The sequence below is a fragment of the Diaphorina citri genome, unplaced genomic scaffold (assembly GCF_000475195.1).
Source record: "Diaphorina citri unplaced genomic scaffold, Diaci psyllid genome assembly version 1.1 scaffold756, whole genome shotgun sequence".
Lineage (NCBI taxonomy): Eukaryota > Metazoa > Arthropoda > Insecta > Hemiptera > Psyllidae > Diaphorina > Diaphorina citri.
In genome coordinates this window covers 17034-35364 of record NW_007378189.1, presented here as the reverse complement: position 1 = coordinate 35364, position 18331 = coordinate 17034, and the positions used below count along the sequence as shown (strand labels likewise).

At 36.8% G+C, this 18331-nt stretch overlaps 2 protein-coding genes across 2 annotated transcripts in view; one reads left to right on the top strand and one right to left on the bottom strand.

Annotated features, from left to right (window-relative positions):
- LOC103511822 (mitochondrial carrier protein Rim2) overlaps positions 1-15345 on the top strand; it is a 42946-nt gene extending 27601 nt beyond the window's left edge. The window contains exons 4-5 of the mRNA XM_008476563.3: positions 13139-13263; positions 15088-15345. Of these exons, the coding sequence (XP_008474785.1) occupies positions 13139-13263; positions 15088-15324 (362 nt within the window). The 3' untranslated portion in view covers positions 15325-15345. The remainder of the gene's footprint in view (positions 1-13138; positions 13264-15087) is intronic.
- Positions 1526-2308, bottom strand: LOC113468505. Its single transcript, XM_026825467.1, has 2 exons — positions 2062-2308; positions 1526-1922 (listed from the first exon to the last, which is right to left on the bottom strand). Exons 1-2 carry the CDS (start codon positions 2238-2240, stop codon positions 1760-1762), a joined length of 342 nt encoding a protein of 113 aa, XP_026681268.1. The 5' UTR covers positions 2241-2308; the 3' UTR covers positions 1526-1759.
- Positions 15346-18331: the final 2986 nt, after the last annotated feature.

Here is an 18331-nt window from a genome sequence, read left to right as displayed (position 1 = left end):
GCTTAATTTCCAGGATTGACAATGTTTTACTGCGTAAAAAAGTTATTGAAAGCGGAAAAAATATGGAAACAGAAAGGTTTGCATTGATAGTTTAAATGGCTTTACCCCCAAACCGATATTACCCAACATCAACATTAACATACTCTTTTAGTTTGTTCCTCAAATGAATTAATGAAATTGAAGACCTATAAATGCATTTTATGACGAAAATGGTGCAATATCAGAGGATTTGAGTATATGGCAAACTTACAAATAGCAACGTTAATGCTGAAATAAAGCCATGAAACAATACTTTATAAACAACAATTATAACGAATTAACAACGTTTTATGTAGATTTGTAGAACACAGACATTAACAATGTAAACAAACCTTACAGTGCATATTGTTTATTTTGTTGTGGTTTTGTTTATATTTTTCAACAGTTTTCATCTGTGATCTTAGAAGCTAGTTTTTCCTCGCTACTGATGACATTGATGACAAGTCTCTTGCCTCCTCTCTTCTTTCCTAAATAATCCCTATATCCTTTCATTAATTGCCACGAGCCATGAGCTTGTCCTAGAAAGATTCCTCCTATTCACTTGTCTGCGTTGTGCGAAGCACGTAGCTCATACAATTTCTCACAATGTGTTGCTCTATAACTTTGTAATCGTTATTGATCCATGAATACCTGACCATATTCAGGGACTAACGCGGCCGGCTGATTGTAAACATCATTATTCCTTTTCGTATAATGGGAGACAAAAAGACAGAAGAAGCAATATTGATTTTTGCAGTCCCTGGTTCTTGGTTTCTGTTGATGTTTTTTGCTGGAGCTATTCGACTGACAGGACCTTTTGTCACCATGGTATACAGTATGATTACTGGGGATATGTTAACTTTTGGAATAATCTATTCAGTTATCATATTTGGATTTTCGCAGGCATTTTATTTCTTATACAAAGGTTTTCCTGGAGTGAAAACGTCTTTATACAGCAGCTACTTATCAACCTGGATGGCTCTTTTTCAAATAACATTGGGAGATTATAACTATCCTGAATTGAGCTACACTGTTTATCCTACAATGTCCAAGATTGTGTTTACCGTGTTCATGGTATTGGTTCCCATATTACTGCTCAACATGTTGATTGCTATGATGGGTAACACGTATGCTCATGTTATTGAACAGAGTGAGAAGGAATGGATGAAACAATGGGCAAAGATAGTGGTCGCTTTGGAAAGAGCTGTGAGTCAAGAAGATTGTCATAGATATCTTCAAGAGTACAGTATAAAACTAGGCCCAGGAGATGAGCCTGGTACTGAACAAAGAGGTGTGCTAGTCATCAAAAGTAAAAGTAAAACAAGAGCTAGACAAAGGAAAGGGGCCGTAGCAAACTGGAAAAGAGTTGGAAAAGTTACAATAAATGAACTAAGAAAACGCGGAATTTTTTTTTTGTTTTTTTTTTTTTTTGTATGCTACATAAATATGTGTTTGTCTGATGGTTCTTGCATTTTTTTTGTACTTTTTTTTGTCATGAGCTGGTTGTTTCATTTTGTAGTAAAATTGGTGTATTGTTTCTTTTGTTCCCTTTTCGTATGGTCCAGATCTTATATTTCATCCTCAACAGAGGTGCCATAGATTCATAGAATGAATTTTATTCACAAACTTGGTTGCTCAGAAAACCTCCAAACTCTTTGCATTGTCCACCAAGGTATTAGATTTGGTCCTCGTGTCATTCAACTCTGAGAGCATTGTCAAATTTGAACTCCACTCCCGGGTCTCATAGGGTACCTATCATGTGGTTAGCCTTGCCACTTCCTATACTTTCACCGTATAGAACTCTTGCCTCTAGTTCTAAATCAGCTGACCGATCACAATGATCACCAAAAATTAATAAAACGTGGCCACATGTGCCCAGTCTAGCAGACGATAGACGGTATAACCTTAAAACTTGGCACAACTTCAAGAATGAAAAGAAATGATTCCAAGTACGCCTCTAGTTCTAAATCAGCTGACCGATCACAATGATCACCAAAAATTAATAAAACGTGGCCACATGTGCCCAGTCTAGCAGACGATAACCTTAAAACTTGGCACAACTTCAAGAATGAAAAGAAATGATTCCAAGTATGAAACGAAGGTGTGCTCCATAACAACGCAATGGATTCGGATACCAAACTTAGAACCAGTTTGCTGGAGAATTCAGCTGTAGAAGGACTCAGGGGGGAGATAAACAAGTTGTTTATCAGATTGTTGTTCATTCTGTCGATCTTATGAAAACGAAAATTAAGAACGCAATTAAAATATCCTGATGAAATTTATAAAAACATTACAGCGGCCCCTGAAGAACCTGCTCCTAAATTCGAAGCGTTCAGTGCTGCTCTTGATGTAATGGCATTTACTCATGACATAGATTTAGGCAATACATGAAGAACCTGCTCCTAAATTCGAAGCGTTCAGTGCTGCTCTTGATGTAATGGCATTTACTCATGACATAGATTTAGGCAATACACCTACTGCTCCCGCTCCAATCTCAGATAAAGAAGTAACTATTGGCCCTCACAAGGACCCATTCAGAGACCTGGTAATCAATGCTGATAATCCTGAAGTAGATAATCACGTACTAGAAGCATTAGCAGAAGCAGCTGTGTTAAATATTAATATTGAAAATTCATCAAATAGCACCGAGGATTCAGCTGCTACAGTTGTATACACACGTATTCCTCATGATCCACCAAGCTATGCTGAAGCAACTGATAGTGATGTTGGAGAGCATCCACTCATACCTTGTGCACCTAAAATACGAAGGTCAAAATCTACATCCAGAAAGTACAAACCAAAGGAGAATGGAATATCCGAGAAACGGAAATTAGTTCAGACTAGTAGTTCGAGCTCCTCTCCAGAGTATAACTACCCTCATCAGTCTACACCTCCTGCTGTATTCAAGAGACTTACCAATATCAATTCCTTACAGAGACCCAAAACCGCTCGTGTTAACAGAGTTGCTCCTACACCTGAAGTTGAAGCTAGAAGAATTGGATCTGCTGCAATAATAAGATATCAGAGTTCCCCCATAGATCCGCTTAAACCATGGAGTACTCGAGGCATTGCAAACATTAATGCTCTTCTTGCCTGGGGACCTAGTGATCAAGATAGCATGTAATATGTAGATTATAACTTTTAACCACATACCGTTAACCATAGTGTAGATCAGTAGTGTCAATACCTATGTCTATCATAAATTTTGTCACTCTTGACTCTTGATCAGTCGTTTTGCTCTCTTTATCTTATAACCGTAGGGCCATTCTTAATTACTATTCAAATAGTTAAATACTACTATCTCCAAATGGGCTCACATTTGTTTATTATTGAAATTACACAATATAATCTAAATTATTGGATAGTTTGTGTTATTTTCCACCATTTACTAATGTGTTTTTCATTTATAGTTGACGTGACTCATATCAGGAAAACCTTTTTATTGAATTTAGAAGTGAGTGTCCAAGATCAAACTTGAACCAAAATACCATGTTGACAGGTACTTGACCTTATGTGAACAATGAACATGAACAATGTAGATTCGTATTTTCCATTTGCTATTTTCATGCAGAATTTTCACGTACAAAATGCATCGCCACTCGTCAGAACCTCTCTCAAGACCTTGCCAAAACGTTTCATATAACGTGAGTTAAGTACTTTTAACCAACTACGTATAGAAATAAAATCGAAAAGAATAGAGAAAAGTTGTAAACAAAAAGATTACCGCGCGTTAATCTTGAGAAAAATATGAAAACAGTCAAGTAGGTGATGGAACTTGATGCAATAGTTATTATTACTCATAATACCCCCATTATCACACTTGTTCTTCCTAGTATTAGAATTACGAACTATTAACGTCAACGTCTGGTCAGTTTCCATGCATGCATGTCATGTCTGTCATCTATGTTGTTACATCTATATTTCACCGCTTTTCAGCGAATCGGATTTTTTCCATTAATAAAGTGACAATTCGGTAGATACATATTGATAAACCAGGCCTTCACAATAATAAATAATGAAGAGTTCCTCGAGTTATGCTCTACTTCGATTGAAAGATCCTTAAAAGAACCGTCGTCACTGGCTCCGGTTATTTATGAGTACCTAAACAATGTAAATCGTAAACATGTGTGCATTACGAATACCACGCGGCATGGTATCGCGGTAATCGCGGGTGAATTGATTCCTTACAACAACAATCCGATCTAGACTCAACCCAGCCTAGAGCCTACAGACTGTAGAATGCTGTAGACAATTTATTGCCACATGGCTCAACAGTAATAGGAAAACAACATGCACCTATCTATCTGTATCTCAGACCGATGATAATATTGTGTGGTGTACTGCGTCATTTCTGATACCAGCAACCATGTAGCACTCAGGGTTCATCTTCATCATTATATTCATTATGGATGGAATGGGTCAAGTAAGGCGCAGAATGGTAATTTTACTATTTTGTACAAAACAGACCGTGTGAAAGCAATTGGCTCGACTAAAAATAGAAATACAGGCTTGGTTTGGCATGCCACTTGAGAGGCAGATATTTTCAGACTATTTCTTATGCAATTTGTTCCCTTGTGAATTCATCTTGGATGCTCTCAACAGTTCTACTGTTGTTGTCAATGTTTTTTTTTTTTTTTTTCCGAATGTTGTGCTTTTGAATGCATTCATTAGCTACTTGGCCTCTGTCTCTATATCTTGCTTGTTTGATATCAGGAACATCAGATTTTCCACGAGGTAAAACCTAGGGACCATTTTGACAAGCTGATCTTCTATTGCCTTGGTGCATTTTCTTGGTTCCACTCTTGCCTCACATGTCACATATTTTTCACGTCTGCTAGACGCTGAGTTTTTTGGCCGCTTGTCTTGTTCTTGAAGTAAACAGATTGCATTTTCAAGTTCGAAAATTCTATTTGAACCCTTTCCAACTGTTGTTTTTTCAAATTTCCTATAACATGCATTGTATTTTTAGAACCTTTTCCTTTAATTAGCTGCGAAAATTCGATTTGAACCCTTTCCAACTGTTGTTTTCAAATTTCCTATAACATGCATTGTATTTTTAGAACCTTTTCCTTTAATTAGGTAATAATGTTGTTTAATGAGCGAGGAAAAAGATAACAGTTTTACGAGTAAAATGTTAAGTGTGTTTTCTAATTATGTCTAAACGCAATGTGACCCTTCTGTCAAAATGCGTTTGTTCGAAAGAACCAACTAGATTTTCACGTACAAAATGCATCGCCACTCGTCAGAACCTCTCTCAAGACCTTGCCAAAACGTTTCATATAACGTGAGTTAAGTACTTTTAAACAACTACGTATAGAAATAAAATCGAAAAGAATAGAGAAAAGTTGTAAACAAAAAGATTACCGCGCGTTAATCTTGAGAAAAATATGAAAACAGTCAAGTAGGTGATGGAACTTGATGCAATAGTTATTATTACTCATAATACCCCCATTATCACTTGTTCTTCCTAGTATTAGAATTACGAACTATTAACGTCAACGTCTGGTCAGTTTCCATGCATGCATGTCATGTCTGTCATCTATGTTGTTACATCTATATTTCACCGCTTTTCAGCGAATCGGATTTTTTCCATTAATAAAGTGACAATTCGGTAGATACATATTGATAAACCAGGCCTTCTCAATAATAAATAATGAAGAGTTCCTCGAGTTATGCTCTACTTCGATTGAAAGATCCTTAAAAGAACCGTCGTCACTGGCTCCGGTTATTTATGAGTACCTAAACAATGTAAATCGTAAACATGTGTGCATTACGAATACCACGCGGCATGGTATCGCGGTAATCGCGGGTGAATTGATTCCTTACAACAACAATCCGATCTAGACTCAACCCAGCCTAGAGCCTACAGACTGTAGAATGCTGTAGACAATTTATTGCCACATGGCTCAACAGTAATAGGAAAACAACATGCACCTATCTATCTGTATCTCAGACCGATGATAATATTGTGTGGTGTACTGCGTCATTTCTGATACCAGCAACCATGTAGCACTCAGGGTTCATCTTCATCATTATATTCATTATGGATGGAATGGGTCAAGTAAGGCGCAGAATGGTAATTTTACTATTTTGTACAAAACAGACCGTGTGAAAGCAATTGGCTCGACTAAAAATAGAAATACAGGCTTGGTTTGGCATGCCACTTGAGAGCATCACGTATACCATTCGGTCGAGAAACAGCTGTGTTGCTGTGATTCACAACTGTTTGCTTTTGACAGTTTGGATGTGAGTGGTTTGGGTGGTGGGTGTTGGAATCTTTTCCATTGTTTAGCCATCAAGAGATGTAAAGATTCTTTTATTAATATTGTTGCCCTTTCATCCAGTAAACAGATTTACAAAAGCTCTCAATGGAGAACAGTAAAACACACCTCCCAGTTTGAAATGTCAATGCCAATAGTGCCAATATAGAGGAAAGACAACAACATCAGTTTTCCAATAGAGTTGGTCTATGAATAGAAATTTTACATGGTCTCTGCCTGACATAATGGTATCTATTTGCTATGTCTGATGTCTATTGCGTCGAAGTTATTATTTTCATAGTCACATCAGATTTTCCACGAGGTAAAACCTAGGGACCATTTTGACAAGCTGATCTTCTATTGCCTTGGTGCATTTTCTTGGTTCCACTCTTGCCTCACTTGTCACATATTTTTCACGTCTGCTAGACGCTGAGTTTTTTGGCCGCTCGTCTTGTTCTTGAAGTAAACAGATTGCATTTTCAAGTTCAAAATTTCGGCCAAATCCCGTGCTATAGGAGTCGTTGTCTCCTTTAAGATCCATAAATCATTTCAACAAAGCTTAAGCGGATAAAGTCCTTGACACAGTTTTCAATTTGGTCAGAATGACTCATTTGAAGCCACGGGCTGTGATAATGCTGCTCTGATAGTTTGATAACCCCCTATTTGAGATACATCAGTGAGGATGTTTAGCACTCTCTAAGTGTGTAACACCTTGAAGGTAATTTGCCAGAAATTACGAATGACTCATTTGAAGCCACGGGCTGTGATAATGCTGCTCTGATAGTTTGATAACCCCCTATTTGAGATACATCAGTGAGGATGTTTGGCACTCTCTAAGTGTGTAACACCTTGAAGGTGATTTGCCAGAAAATACGACTCGGGTTTATTATGAGCTTGGTGGTTTGTCGAGTAAGTACTAGACAGTTCTAATGTTCAATGTAAACACTCAGCTGAGCTCCGAGCGGCATTACTTGCACGGTCAAATGAAATGTTGAATCACAAAACAATTAAATAAACTTGGCAAGGAACTGGGGCAGTTTAGTGGCGCCCAAAAGGGGGAGACTTCGCCCTCCCTCGTGAAGTTAGCAATATGAAGAATACTTGTGGTGTCTGGGGGGAAACCTGCAGGGAAATCTGGGGAAACCGAAGGTAATAAAAGTGGGGTACTGGCGTACTGGGATATAAATAGGAAATGATACTGCATTCATACGATATGGATGCATCTTTATTCATTCTGTCTCGCCCTCCCTCGTGAAGTTAGCAATATGAAGAATACTTGTGGTGTCTGGGGGGAAACCTGCAGGGAAATCTGGGGAAACCGAAGGTAATGAAAGTGGGGTACTGGCGTACTGGGATATAAATAGGAAATGATACTGCATTCATACGATATGGATGCATCTTTATCCATTCTGTCTCTCTGAACAAACGTCATTGTCTCCACGACGGCTATATCAGAAATAGGTACCTAAATATGTATTATGCGCCAGTTTTTTTTCCGTTCCCATAGCTATATGGGAGTCTCTTTCGGAGACTTTTAATGTTGGGAGAAATTGTTCACTCTCATATCTGTGATTTTGAAGAAGTCTTTAAAATTGTTTGCCCTTTGAACTTTCTTCGCGACCATCATATCTTTAGAAAGACTTTTCATTTGCTATTTGACACACTGAACAATTTCCAATTTATTTATAATTTCCATTATACAAGGAAGTGGGTGTGGTTTGTTAGGAACTAACGGTAACAAACGTCATTGTCTCCACAACGGCTATATCAGAAATAGGTAAATATGTATTATGCGCCAGTTTTTTTTTCCGTTTCCATAGCTATATGGGAGTCTCTTTCGGAGACTTTTAATGTTGGGAGAAACTTTTCATTTGCTATTTGACACACTGAACAATTTCCAATTTATTTATAATTTCCATTATACAAGGAAGTAGGTGTGGTTTGTTAGGAACTAACGGCAGTAATAAACAGTCAATAGTACGTACGAGTATAACCCTTGTATTATTGTTTGTCGTTTCATACGCATAACCTGAGAAACATGTAAACAAATTAAATGTCCTCAACACTGGACGTAAACACCGTTTTGTTTGATGTAGAAATTAAGATGACATTAAAAAACATTTCCAAATAACATCATCGGATTTACATTCTATTTAATATATTGAATGGAAGTGATGAGAGTACCTGGCTAACCAAAGCGGAACAATCGGTGCAAAAAATAAACTAACCGAAACTAAACGAGATATTCGCAACAGTAAGTATTACGCGTGTTTTATGAATGACCTGATGGAGATCAAAACAATCTCGAAGAAAGTATCGGGCAATTAATTATTTTAAAAAGAAATGACATGGAGGAGCACTTCAGAATGATCATAACATGTATCAGTTCATATCCGGGAAAAGAAAAAGAATGTGAAGCAACTCATCTGTGTGTTCCACACCCGTGACCCGTCATATCAAACCTTGTTGGTACGAAATCATTTCTGTCTTTATTGTCATTCGATCAGTTACGTACTATTGAAACTACACTTAATAATCTATGCAAAAAATGTGCGTCATCCAATTCTAATTGAATGAAAAACACCTCGCATTACAGAATCGCCGGGTCAACAAATTTACGTCTAATACTATGCAGGTAATTCAATGAAACAAGAACTTCTCATTGACAACAATGAAACACAATAGTTATTATTACTCATAATACCCCCATTATCACACTTGTTCTTCCTAGTATTAGAATTACGAACTATTAACGTCAACGTCTGGTTAGTTTTCATGCATGTCATGTCTGTCATCTATGTTGTTACATCTATATTTCACCGCTTTTCAGCGAATCGGATTTTTTCCATTAATAAAGTGACAAATCTGTAGATACATATTGATAAACCAGGCCTTCACAATAATAAAATAAATAATGAAGAGTTCCTCGAGTTATGCTCTACTTCGATTGAAAGATACTTAAAATGAACCGTCGTCACTGGCTTCGGTTATTTATGAGTACCTAAACAATGTAAATCGTAAACATGTGTGCATCGCGGTAATCGCGGGTGAATTGATTCCTCACAACAACAATCCGATCTAGACTCAACCCAGCCTAGAGCCTACAGACTGCAAAGTGTAGACAATTTATTGCCACTCAACAGTAATATGAAAATAACATGAACCCATCTATCTGTATCTCAGGCCGATGATAATATTGTGTGGTGTACTGCGTCATTTCTGTAATACCAGTAACCATGTAGCTCTCATGGTTCATCATCATTGAATGGGTCAAGTATGGCGCAGGATGGTGATTTTCCTATTTTGATCAAAACAGGCCATGTGAAAGCGATTGGTGGTTTGGCATGCATACTACTTGAGTGGCAGATATTTTCAGACTATTTCTTATGCAATTTGTTCCCCAATGAAACCCGTGCATGTCTCGTTATCAGTTCAAATCCACGTGATACAGCCACCATGGCAAACATCTAATCAATGATTGGAACTCGATTGACGTCAAGTGACACATTATTGTCATCAAAGATTTTTTTTTACGTGTGAATCGCCTAAAAGGCTGTTTTTTTTTTTAAGTTATTTTCAAAATAAACAAATAACCCATTATCACGTACCTACTTTCACTGATAAGAGGCGAGAAACTTGAAAACATGGCCATTAGTAAAAAAAAATGTATTTGTCAGACTGTTTCCTAAAAAATGGTGAATCGCCCAGTACTGTGGTTGTTTTTTTTTTTTTTTTAAGTTATTTTCAAAATAAACAACCCATTATCACGTACCTACTTTCACTGATAAGAGGCGAGAAACTTGAAAACATGGCCATTACCATTAGTAAAAAAAAAATGTATTTGTCAGACTGTTTCCTAAAAAGTTACATGAATTTTGTCAATCCCGAGTACTTAATATTTGAAGCATCACGTATACCATTCGGTCGAGAAACAGCTGTGTTGCTGTGATTCACAACTGTTTGCTTTTGACAGTTTGGATGTGAGTGGTTTGAGTGGTGGGTGTTGGAATCTTTTCCATTGTTTAGGCATCAAGAGATGTAAAGATTCTTTTATTAATATTGTTGCTCTTTCATCCAGTAAACAGATTTACAAAAGCTCTCAATGGAGAACAGTAAAACACACCTCCCAGTTTGAAATGTCAATGCCAATAGTGCCAATATAGAGGAAAGACAACAACATCAGTTTTCCAATAGAGTTGGTCTATGAATAGAAATTTTACATGGTCTCTGCCTGACATAATGGTATCTATTTGCTATGTCTGATGTCTATTGCGTCGAAGTTATTATTTTCATAGTCATAGCAGCGCCAGCGCTAAGAATAAGTTTATTAGTGGTGCCTAATGTGAGTTGTATGAAATTTGAATAAAAGAAGGCTCATAGAGCTGCTACAGCGTGAAAACCTCTTGAAAATGGCCAAATCCCGTGCTATAGGAGTCGTTGTCTCCTTTAAGATCCATAAATCATTTCAACAAAGCTTAAGCGGATAAAGTCCTTGACACAGTTTTCAATTTGGTCAGAATGACTCATTTGAAGCCACGGGCTGTGATAATGCTGCTCTGATAGTTTGATAACCCCCTATTTGAGATACATCAGTGAGGATGTTTGGCACTCTCTAAGTGTGTAACACCTTGAAGGTGATTTGCCAGAAAATACGACTCGGGTTTATTATGAGCTTGGTGGTTTGTCGAGTAAGTACTAGACAGTTCTAATGTTCAATGTAAACACTCAGCTGAGCTCCGAGCGGCATTACTTGCACGGTCAAATGAAATGTTGAATCACAAAACAATTAAATAAACTTGGCAAGGAACTGGGGCAGTTTAGTGGCGCCCAAAAGGGGGAGACTTCGCCTTCCCTCGTGAAGTTAGCAATATGAAGAATAGTTGTGGTGTCTGGGGGGGAAACCTGCAAGAAAATCTGGGGAAACCGAAGGTAATAAAAGTGGGGTACTGGGATATAAATAGGAAATGATACTGCATTCATACGATATGGATGCATCTTTATTCATTCTGTCCTTCTGAACAAACGTCATTGTCTCCACGACGGCTATATCAGAAATAGGTACCTAAATATGTATTATGCGCCAGTTTTTTTTCCGTTCCCATAGCTATATGGGAGTCTCTTTCGGAGACTTTTAATGTTGGGAGAAATTGTTCACTCTCATATCTGTGATTTTGAAGAAGTCTTTAAAATTGTTTGCCCTTTGAACTTTCTTCGCGACCATCATATCTTTAGAAAGACTTTTCATTTGCTATTTGACACACTGAACAATTTCCAATTTATTTATAATTTCCATTATACAAGGAAGTGGGTGTGGTTTGTTAGGAACTAACGGTAGTAATAAACAGTCAATAGTACAGTACGTACGAGTATAACCCTTGTATTATTGTTTGTCGTTTCATACGCATAACCTGAGAAACATGTAAACAAATTAAATGTCCTCAACACTGGACGTAAACACCGTATTGTTTGATGTAGAAATTAAGATGACATTAAAAAACATTTCCAAATAACATCATCCGATTTACATTCTATTTACTTACTCCTCGTGTCGTTGGCAAATCATAACAGATTTGGTACGCACGGGGTATTTTGAATGCATTTCGTTGTTTCATTTATCTAGTATCACGTAAATTATACGCATAACCTGAGAAACATGTAAACAAATTAAATGTCCTCAACACTGGACGTAAACACCGTATTGTTTGATGTAGAAATTAAGATGCCATTAAAAAACATTTCCAAATAACATCATCGGATTTACATTCTATTTACTTACTCCTCGTGTCGTTGGCAATACATAACAGATATGGTACGCACGGGGTATTTTGAATGCATTTCGTTGTTTCATTTATCTAGTATCACGTAAATTTTGTTTACTGTTTTTGTCTCTCGAAAAAATTCTATTAAACCGTCCAATGTCGTCAACATTTGAGATGATTCATAGCTGATGTTTTCAAAAAATTTGTATTGTGACAGATGCCTAAATTACGCCAAATTTTCAAACAACTTATTCTCTTTGTATGCATGAAACCGGAATACATTGTAGTGGAACGAATGAAAGGTATTTGAGTAATGAACAGAAATCAAAATAATTAAGTTTCCAGCACACACTGACGCTCCTTCTGGAAATAATCCAGTAAAACTGCTTGGAAAAATTGCATTTTCTAATTTGTTAATGTTGCCAGTAAACAGTTTATCTATGGTGGTACGCACGGGGTATTTTGAATGCATTTCGTTGTTTCATTTATCTAGTATCACGTAAATTATGTTTACTGTTTTTGTCTCTCGAAATTTTTTTATTAAACCGTCCAATGTCGTCAACATTTGAGATGATTCATAGCTGATGTTTTCAAAAATTTTGTATTGTGACAGATGCCTAAATTACGCCAAATTTTCAAACAACTTATTCTCTTTGTATGTATGAAACCGATATACATTGTAGTGGAACGAATGTAAGGTATTTGAGTAATGAACAGAAATCAAAATAATTAGGTTCCAAGCACACACTGACGGTCCTTCTGGAAATAATTGAGTAAAACTGCTTGGAAAAATTGCATTTTCTAATTTGTTAATGTTGCCAGTAAACAGTTTATCTATGGTTGTTGTGTTTGCAACAAGTTTATCAAGCTATTTATCTAACTCGACCTTGTGTTGTGTTTACAGGATTCTCAGCGTGTTCGGCCACTAATCCCATTTGGTTTGTGAAGACGTCCTTCTGGAAATAATTGAGTAAAACTGCTTGGAAAAATTGCATTTTCTAATTTGTTAATGTTGCCAGTAAACAGTTTATCTATGGTTATTGTGTTTACAACAAGTTTATCAAGCTATTTATCGAACTCGACCTTGTGTTGTGTTTACAGGATTCTCAGCGTGTTCGGCCACTAATCCCATTTGGTTTGTGAAGACAAGACTTCAGCTGGCCCATGTTCAACATGGCAGTCAGGTTACTGCAATGCATATCATTAGGAGAGAGTATTTGACATCTGTAAGTACCGTTTGGATTTTTCCATTATTACGATCTTCATAATTATGTAGAGGTTATTAGGAAATCAATGCATGGGAAAGTACTCGTAAGTACATAACCACGAAGATTTCTGCAGAATTGCGGTGCAGAGTATATGACAGATCTCCCCAGAAAAAGTAAAATCGAGTCGCCCAACTGCGTCTCAAAACATAACTTCATCAATCGAATTTGGAAAAGCCCATATTTCCATATTACGTTATAAAGACTTGTTAAGACTTTTAAGCTAGAAACACACTACCATCACGTGATGTGACGTGATGGTAGTGTGTTTCTACCTTTACTTACTGCATTACATTCTCAAGTTTTGTCCCTCATCTTCCAGTGTTCTAACAGCATTCATTTCCCTTTCATAAAATCCGCCCCGGGCGGGAATCGAACCCGCGGCCTAGCGCTTACAAGGCAGACGCACTACCAACTAAGCTAGCTAGGCTGGCTAATGATTAGTCCAATTTTGATAAAAATTTGGTACACTTCCGAGAACGAACATTATCCCATCAGGATAAAATCCGCCCCGGGCAGGAATCGAACCCGCGGCCTAGCGCTTACAAGGCAGACGCACCACCAACTAAGCTAACTAGGCTGGCTAATGATTAGTCCAATTTTGACAAAAATTTGGTACACATGTTCAGCACGTAAAGGAAACTTGGTAAATTGGATGGGGTCATGAGGGACCAATAAGGGCGATTTTCGGAGTGAGTTCCTCAATTCCCTGTTTTCCTTATCGTGTTCGGCCCTGGCCCTGTATGATCACGCCCACCTTACCCCGGCCCTACGAACCAGGTCAGTCATTGTCAGGAATTTAATTAATTGGTATTAGATGTACACACTGGTTGACTTACCCAATTAAATTAAGACCATATAAAGTGACATTGGGTATGGATATATGGAAAAAGAGAAATTTCTTTATTTCATCTGATTTCAAAGAGATAATCAACACGTAAGGAATTCCAGTAGAAATCAAACCAGACTAAGGACATGAACGGTGATTGACTTTAGACGCCTATAGTGTCACTACAGATACTATTTTCAAAGAGATAATCAACACGTAAGGAATTCCAGTAGAAATCAAACCAGACTAAGGACATGAACGGTGATTGACTTTAGACGCCTATGGTGTCACTCTACAGATACTATTAGTAACCTGCCTCGGTGGTGTAGTGGTCAAGGCGCTCGCCTGGTAAACAGGAGGGCGTGGGTTCAATCCCAGCCGAGGTATGGAATTTTATCCTCAATATAATTTGAGAATTTGACCACAATAATAGTAGTAGTCTACTGCTGGAGTAAAGGGACTTTTCAGTCCTGTGCGAGCAGTATAAATAAGAACTATTATTATTATTATTATTATGGAACTTTATTTCTCATATAATATGGTAGGTACATGGTAAGTTTCAATTATGGGCTATTAATAGCAAACATAATTGTTGTTCATGATGTTGTTGCTTTGATGTGAAGTCAAATCAATGCATGGGAAAGTACTCGTAAGTACATAACCACGAAGATTTCTGCAGAATTGCGGTGCAGAGTATATGACAGATCTCCCCACAAAAAGTAAAATCGAGTCGCCCAACTGCGTCTTAAAACATAACTTCATCAATCGAATTGGGAAAAGCCCATATTTCCATATTACGTTATAAAGACTTGTTAAGACTTTTAAGCTAAAAACACACTACCATCACGTGATGTGACGTGATGGTAGTGTGTTTCTACCTTTACTTACTGCATTACATTCTCAAGTTTTTGTCCCTCATCTTCCAGTGTTCTAACAGCATTCATTTCCCTTTTCAGGGCATCAAAGGTTTCTACAAGGGGATCACCGCCTCTTATTTTGGGATCACGGAAACCATCATCCACTTTGTCATCTACGAGGCTATCAAAGCGAAACTCATGGCTGTGCGCGCTCACCAATCACTGGATGGAGACAAGAAGACGAGAGACTTTGTGGAGTTCATGATGGCCGGGGCAGTGTCCAAGACCTGCGCCTCCTGTATTGCCTACCCACATGGTAAATATCCAAATCCGTAGATACGGGAAGTTTTGCACCACCTTTTTGCTCTGGATGCTACTGAGATATCCATTTATAGATTCTTGAAGATCCATCTGTTACTAGGTACCCAGAGATCCATTTGTAGCGCTTGGCCCTGTGCACTCGGTAAATATCCAAATCCGTAGATACGGGAAGTTTTGCACCACCTTTTTGCTCTGGATGCTACTGAGACATCCATTTATAGCTTCTTGAAGATCCATCTGTTACTAGGTACCCAGAGATCCATTTGTAGCGCTTGGCCCTGTGCACTGGAGATATTACTATTGTCTACTAACTGATGCAATACTCTGTTAATGTAGTTTGATCTACAAAAGTACATATACGATTTGCATAATAATGGGAACATTGGTTGAACTTGAAACCAAAATTCATTCGTGAGGTCAAAAGTGATGACCTTTATGATTACATTGATAACTATAGTCATAGAGTGCTGATCTCTATTAATATCATTGATAGCTTCGAAAAGCTTTTGGCGATTTGCCGCTATGTTGAAACACTTTACTGAGTAGAAAAATGTGTGCATTGCTTCTAACTCGTAGGGCAATCAATGGTACTTATTTTTAGACCAGTGTATGTTGCTCATTTATCATGTGAACAAACCACTCTTCTGATAAACTCTCTCATGAAAAACGCTTCCGAATTAAAACTAATATATGAGGCGGATTATAAACTGACACGAAGATTTGATTTCTTGTTGGAGTTGAAAGTCGTTCCAGTAAAACGCATTGGAGTTGGATCGTTGGACTTTTGGAGTAGAAGTCATAGCTCGTTTCTACATAATTATGAACTTTCAGAGTCGAAGTCAAAGGAAACAAACAGAATGTTTATTTATTTACATTTATTAAAGTTAGATGGAATGTATATTACTCAATAAGTGTAAAATTAAAATATACAAAACTTCTAAGCAAAATATGAAATGGAAGAGTTCCAAACCTTGAAAATTCTCAAGTAGTCTACCTCTGTTCCACGAACTTGCAAATAAACAGTCTTCAGCTTGATGAACGCAATTACCTAGACCAAATTGCAATCAAACAGAACGAACAACGTAGGAAGAATGAAAACCACAGCTTATATCTAGACTAGTCTGCATAGTAATAATCCTAGAGAAGGTGAAAATACTACGCATCAAACGAGTAAATACATTCACCCGAAACCACGCTCAAAAATTCCTCTTGTCTGAAGAACAATGACCGGGTCAAGAACAAATCTGAACGTAATAATATATTGAATGGAAGTGATGAGAGTACCTGGCTAACCAAAGCGGAACAATCGGTGCAAAAAATAAACTAACCGAAACTAAACGAGAGATTCGCAACAGTAAGTATTACGCGTGTTTTATGAATGACCTGATGGAGATCAAAACAATCTCGAAGAAAGTATCGGACAATTAATTATTTTAAAAAGAAATGACATGGAGGAGCACTTCATAATGATCATAACATGTATCAGTTCATATCCGGGAAAAGAAAAAGAAAGTGAAGCAACTCATCTGTGTGTTCCACACCCGTGACCCGTCATATTCATATCAAACCTTGTTGGTACGAAATCATTTCTGTCTTTATTGTCATTCGATCAGTTACGTACTATTGAAACTACACTTAATAATCTATGTTACCTTTTTTATTTGGTTTTTAAAGTACCTACCTATATCAGATGCAATTTGAATTATTCATCATTTCTTCTTTTATTGATGTGAACAGCTCTGTAACTTATTGTCCTTCAATATTTTCTTTTAGATGATGTAGGTATTGTAGGTCTTTATATTCAGTTCATCCCGTTTTATCTTTCCTTCCTTGTTTCCTTTTACTGTTATTTGGCTTTTTTCTGTTCTTTATACTTCACGTTATTCTGACAAAATGTTACAAGAAACATGTTTAATTGTTTTTGGTTTTTCTAATAAAGATAAAATCATTGAGTATTAAATAAATTTTAATATTTTTATAGGAAAATTATTTGTTCATAAAATTCATTTTTATCAAAATTTTAACGCTAGTGTCAATAGTTTTTATATGCATCATACAATTTGTCATACGATAAGTTCTTTTCTCAAATATGTTTGTAATATTTAGTGTTCCATTGTCATTATTTCTGAAATTTCCAATGAACTTATTAGGCAGTTGAAAATTAATTTGTTCTGCAGTGTATCGCACAGAGGGTTGAACTTTACCTTAAATCCTGATATCAGGTTTTTATAGTTGCTAATAAATCATGATGAAGAACTTATCAATGACCTTTTCCTCTGAGCTCATGGAATGTTCAATATTTTTAAGACAGTATAAGGGTGACTGAGAATGAGCTTACTATTCTAATAGGCATTTTAGGTTTAAGGTACTCGTATCTTAAAGGCAGTACGAAGGCAGCAGCTATGTAAGCTTTTGTTTGCTCAAGATCGATTGCACAATTTTCTTCCCTTTAATTATCATTGGAAAAAAAAAAAACATTTTGTAGTGTTATTGTGTGGTTTCATTTTGAAAGTCTCTGTTTTTAGTTTAGGTTTAATCCTTTATACTGTTTTTTGTTCTGTTCATTATTTGGCTATTATTTTTTTTATTTTTCAAATAGGAGAAATAGTCTATCACAAAAATAGTACTCAAATCTTCCCTTATATTTGTTCTGCAGTGTATCGCACAGAGGGTTGAACTTTACCTTAAATCCTGATATCAGGTTTTTATAGTTGCTAATAAATCATGATGAATACATTCCAAGATTGATTGATTCCTTATTATTTGAAGAAGAACTTATCAATGACCTTTTCCTCTGAGCTCATGGAATGTTCAATATTTTTAAGACAGTATAAGGGTGACTGAGAATGAGCTTACTATTCTATTAGGCATTTTAGGTTTAAGGTACTCGTATCTTAAAGGCAGTACGAAGGCAGCTATGTAAGCTTTTGTTTGCTCAAGGTCGATTGCACAATTTTCTTCCCTTTAATTATCATTGAAAAAAAAAAAACATTTTGTAGTGTGGTTTCATTTTGAAAGTCTC

Excerpts from the sequence above, each read along its gene's own strand:
- LOC113468505 (XM_026825467.1), bottom strand. The coding sequence starts at position 2,240 with ATGAACAACAATCTGATAAACAACTTGTTTATCTCCCCCCTGAGTCCT. Across the intron at positions 1,923-2,061 it reads AAGTTGTGCCAAGTTTTAAG|GTTATACCGTCTATCGTCTG; the intron begins GTTATCGTCTGC and ends CCAAGTTTTAAG.